Genomic DNA, 3,868 nt, shown 5'->3' on the forward strand with positions numbered 1-3,868 from the left:
CGAGATCGTGACCTGGCTGAAGTCGGACGCTTAACCGACTGCGCCACCCAGGCGCCCCTTGAAGACAGTCTTTATAAAGTTTGATTTTTCACTTCTCTGAATAAACCAGGGTCTAGGCTGGTCTCTCGTACATGGTAATTAACAAATGTAAGTTGAATGAGCATTTGCATGAAAACAGCAAAATGCAGCCAATTACTTGGATATTTCCAAAGAGTTAGATGTTTGAAAGCCAGCAGCAGAGATCCGGGAAACACTAGCTCACTGTGCGGCTTTTGTCTTTTCCTTCCCACCCCTCCCCCCAGGTATGAGGATGAGATCAGTAAGCGGACGACTGCCGAGAATGACTTTGTGGTCCTCAAGAAGGTAAGAGATGGAGGGGGGGAGGGGCTATGAGGGTATCCCTTCCCTCGAGAGTGGTCTTTGGCTGGAATCATGGGTTTGGTTCATCTCGGCCTCATCTTTACCCCACTTGGTACTCTCCAGATCTATGTGGTCAAAGGAGTGGGTAACTGCACCAGACCCTAAGGAACTGAAGTTGGGGATAAAAGCCCATTTGGATAAGTAGTTTCCATTTCTGCAGCTGGCTTTAGGGGCAGAGTATGTCAGACGATGAGTCCTTTGTCACCTCCCCTGTACTGAGAAGCTTTCCCTACATGCTGCCGAGAACATCTTTGTGTGTCACTTGACATTCGTTCCCTTGCCCCGCTTGTGATTTCTGTACCTTTGTCTCTTATCCCCCACCTCTGCAGGATGTGGACATCGCGTACATGACCAAGGTGGAGTTGGAGGCCAAGGTGGATGCTCTGAACGATGAGATCAACTTCTTGAGGGTCCTCTTTGCTGCGGTGAGGACTCCATCCCTGTCCATTCAAAGAAGGCAGTCCCTCATGTGTGAGGCTGCTGCAGGCATTCACAGTTCTTTGAAAGGACTCCAGCTCCCTTACTTGCTGAGGGCACTCTCAGCAAGGTCATGGGTAGAAAGAATTGAAGTGAGAGACTCAACTCGGAGGTTTTTGAAACCAGATGTGGTCTTAGGAGGAGTGATTAGATCCAAGATTGCATGGGATGGAATGTCTTGCTGTCCAGCATTGCCCTGGTGAAATGAATCCATTCATTGATCACCTGCTTATGGTTCCCAGAGAGCAGCAAAGACCAGAAGCATTACTTTTTTTGTCTTGAAATGTCACCACCAATCACCTGATTTCTACATAAAAACTTACCGCTCTCCCTACACATTGGGATGCCAACCCTACTTCCATCTGAGTCTGTGGCATGGCCATTTCCATCACCACAGTGGATTTCTGGTGTCAGAGATTAGGGAAGACTCTCTGGGGAAACTGACACGAGACATTTTCCCTGCAGGAGCTGTGCCAGATGCAGACTCATGTTTCAGACACGTCCGTGGTCCTGTCCATGGACAACAACCGGAACCTGGACCTAGACACCATCATCGCTGAGGTCCGTGCCCAGTATGAGGAGATCGCCCAGAAGAGCAAGGCGGAGGCTGAGGCGCTGTACCAGACCAAGGTGGGTATTGGGGACCTCTCAGGAGCTGGGGGTGGTTTCTGGGACTCTGCTTTTGATGTTTGTGAGCAGGTGATCACCACTCAAGCCTGAGAGATGTCAGAGATGAACTCATGTCCCGGGCATCACTGGTCCTGGTCTAATTTGAGATTACATGATATTTTGTATTATCCCTGCCACCTATTATTGCTGACTTCACTTGAGAGTAGGCCCTACCCAAACAGCCCTGACCCTTCATTCCCTGTGTTTTCCTGGATATTAGGTCCAACAGCTCCAGATCTCAGTTGACCAACATGGTGACAGCCTGAAGAACACCAAGAGTGAGATCTCAGAGCTCAACAGGATGATCCAGAGGCTGCGGGCTGAGATTGAGAATGTCAAGAAGCAGGTAAGTGTCACCACCTTCTAGCCATGGAACAGGGCCAGGGCAGGTGTCTCCGTAGCAGACAAACAGATCTGGTAGCAGGCCAGGAGATCCTAAGCTTGTGTGCAGGGGATTTGTGACTCCTTATGTAAACCACACTCAGGTCTTCTTAGCAATGTTCTACTTAACCTGACATGACGCCCTGGTAAATAAGGTTTCTTGGCTCTTTTTCGTTGGTTTTTGCTCATCTTTATCTAATCAGTCTGGTAGGGATGTTGGCGGGCCCTGGTGGTAGTAAAGGAAATGTATGAATAGGACAGGTGGGGAGAAGGACAGAATCCTGACATCTTAGCCCAAGTGAAGCTGGCACAGCAGAGGGGCGGATGGAGAAGGCTTGACATCAGGGCACTGATGATTGCCTGTTCGATGCCGTTGTCTACAGTGCCAGACTCTGCAGGCGTCCGTGGCTGATGCAGAGCAGCGTGGGGAGCTGGCCCTCAAAGATGCCTACAGCAAGCGCACAGAGCTGGAGGCCGCCCTGCAGAAGGCCAAGGAGGAGCTGGCCCGGATGCTGCGGGACTACCAGGAGCTCATGAGCGTGAAGCTGGCCCTGGACGTGGAGATCGCCACCTACCGCAAGCTGCTGGAGGGCGAGGAGTGCAGGTGGGATGGGCAAGGCAGAGAGGGAAGGTGAGGGAGGGAGATATTCTGGAGCCTTGAGTTTGCACCTCTGCTGGGCCACCTGCTTCAGTGCTGCATGGGTGCGTTATGAAGCAGGGCAGTGTGGGCAACAGGTTCACATTCAGACCTTTAACTTGGCTACATAAGGATGGGATACGTGTTTGAGACCCGCTCATTGCACGGAGCCTGGCTCCGGGCTCTGCTGTGACTCACTGCTCTTTCTCTCCCCCACAGAATGTCTGGAGAATGCCGGAGTGCCCTGAGCATCTGTAAGTACCTTCCACCCCTTCCATGGCCTTTGGTCCACCCCGGTTCGGGGGAGACCCCTGGGTGCCAGTGTTGTTGGAATAACCATACCCTTTGTGTCTCTCCTGCAGCTGTGGTTGGTGGTGGCGCTAGTGCTGGGACCATCGGCGGAGGATTAGGAAGCTGCTCTGGGTTTGGCCTGGGCAGCGGCTTTGGCTCTGGCTCCGGAAGTGGCTTTGGGTTTGGTGGCGGTGTCTGTGGCAGTTCTGGCAACAAGATCATCTCTACCAGCACCATGATCAAGAGGTCCCACCGATAGAGGAGACAAGGTCCCTGCAGCCCTTGAGCCCAGCCGGGCCCAGCCCTGGTATCTCTGTGCTTCTTTCACCCCTGCCTCCACCCTCCCTCTCTGGGGCTCATCTTCCCAGAGTCCCACCTCAGTGTGGACTCTGCCCTCCTGGAGTTTGGTATCTTCCTCTCGGTTTGGTCCTGGTTACCACCTGGAATGAAAGGGGTGTCAGCTGATTCTTCACCTCCTACAGGCAGAGGAGAACACAACCAGGAGTTTCGTCTCCTGGTTAATCAGGGTCACGTATGTCCCCTCCCAGCCCGTGGCCCCGGATATCTCTCTACATCAGGACCAAACTCCTCTGTTAGTTGGCAGCAACCTGGCCTGCAAGGTCAGGACAGGAACCGCTCAGGGTCCCATCCACCTCTTCTCCACCCCTCTATCCATTTTGGGTGAATCTCTAATAAAATGCTTTTGTCATTCACTCTGAGTCATTGTCCTTGTTCCCTGGGGAGAAGTCTCCAGAATTCAGGTGGGAGCAAAGGAGGCTGGGGCCTGAGGGATATGTCTGCACAGATCGAGGCCATCATCTAATCTGGGAGAGACGTGCTGTGTGTGGAGTCTGAAGGCTGCTCCAGAACAGGGGCACAGACTCCCAACAACCAACAAGTACACAAAGATGGAAGACAATCAGAGCAGGTCCATCTCAGTGTGGAGCCTGCAGTGAGCCTGAAGGGAAGGGGTAGGGGAGAGGCAGTCAGGGG

General features: G+C 52.7%; 1 protein-coding gene across 1 annotated transcript in view; it reads left to right on the forward strand.

Annotated features, from left to right (window-relative positions):
- The window catches only part of KRT4 (keratin 4), a 6,679-nt gene extending 3,091 nt beyond the window's left edge, over nucleotides 1–3,588 (forward strand). The window contains exons 3-9 of the mRNA XM_040488022.1: nucleotides 303–363; nucleotides 750–845; nucleotides 1,363–1,527; nucleotides 1,787–1,912; nucleotides 2,331–2,551; nucleotides 2,804–2,838; nucleotides 2,947–3,588. Of these exons, the coding sequence (XP_040343956.1) occupies nucleotides 303–363; nucleotides 750–845; nucleotides 1,363–1,527; nucleotides 1,787–1,912; nucleotides 2,331–2,551; nucleotides 2,804–2,838; nucleotides 2,947–3,134 (892 nt within the window). The 3' untranslated portion in view covers nucleotides 3,135–3,588. The remainder of the gene's footprint in view (nucleotides 1–302; nucleotides 364–749; nucleotides 846–1,362; nucleotides 1,528–1,786; nucleotides 1,913–2,330; nucleotides 2,552–2,803; nucleotides 2,839–2,946) is intronic.
- The last annotated feature ends 280 nt before the right edge of the window (nucleotides 3,589–3,868 follow it).

Source organism: Herpailurus yagouaroundi, unplaced genomic scaffold (assembly GCF_014898765.1).
Source record: "Herpailurus yagouaroundi ecotype Mexico unplaced genomic scaffold, PumYag 166, whole genome shotgun sequence".
In the NCBI taxonomy this organism is placed as follows: domain Eukaryota; kingdom Metazoa; phylum Chordata; class Mammalia; order Carnivora; family Felidae; genus Herpailurus; species Herpailurus yagouaroundi.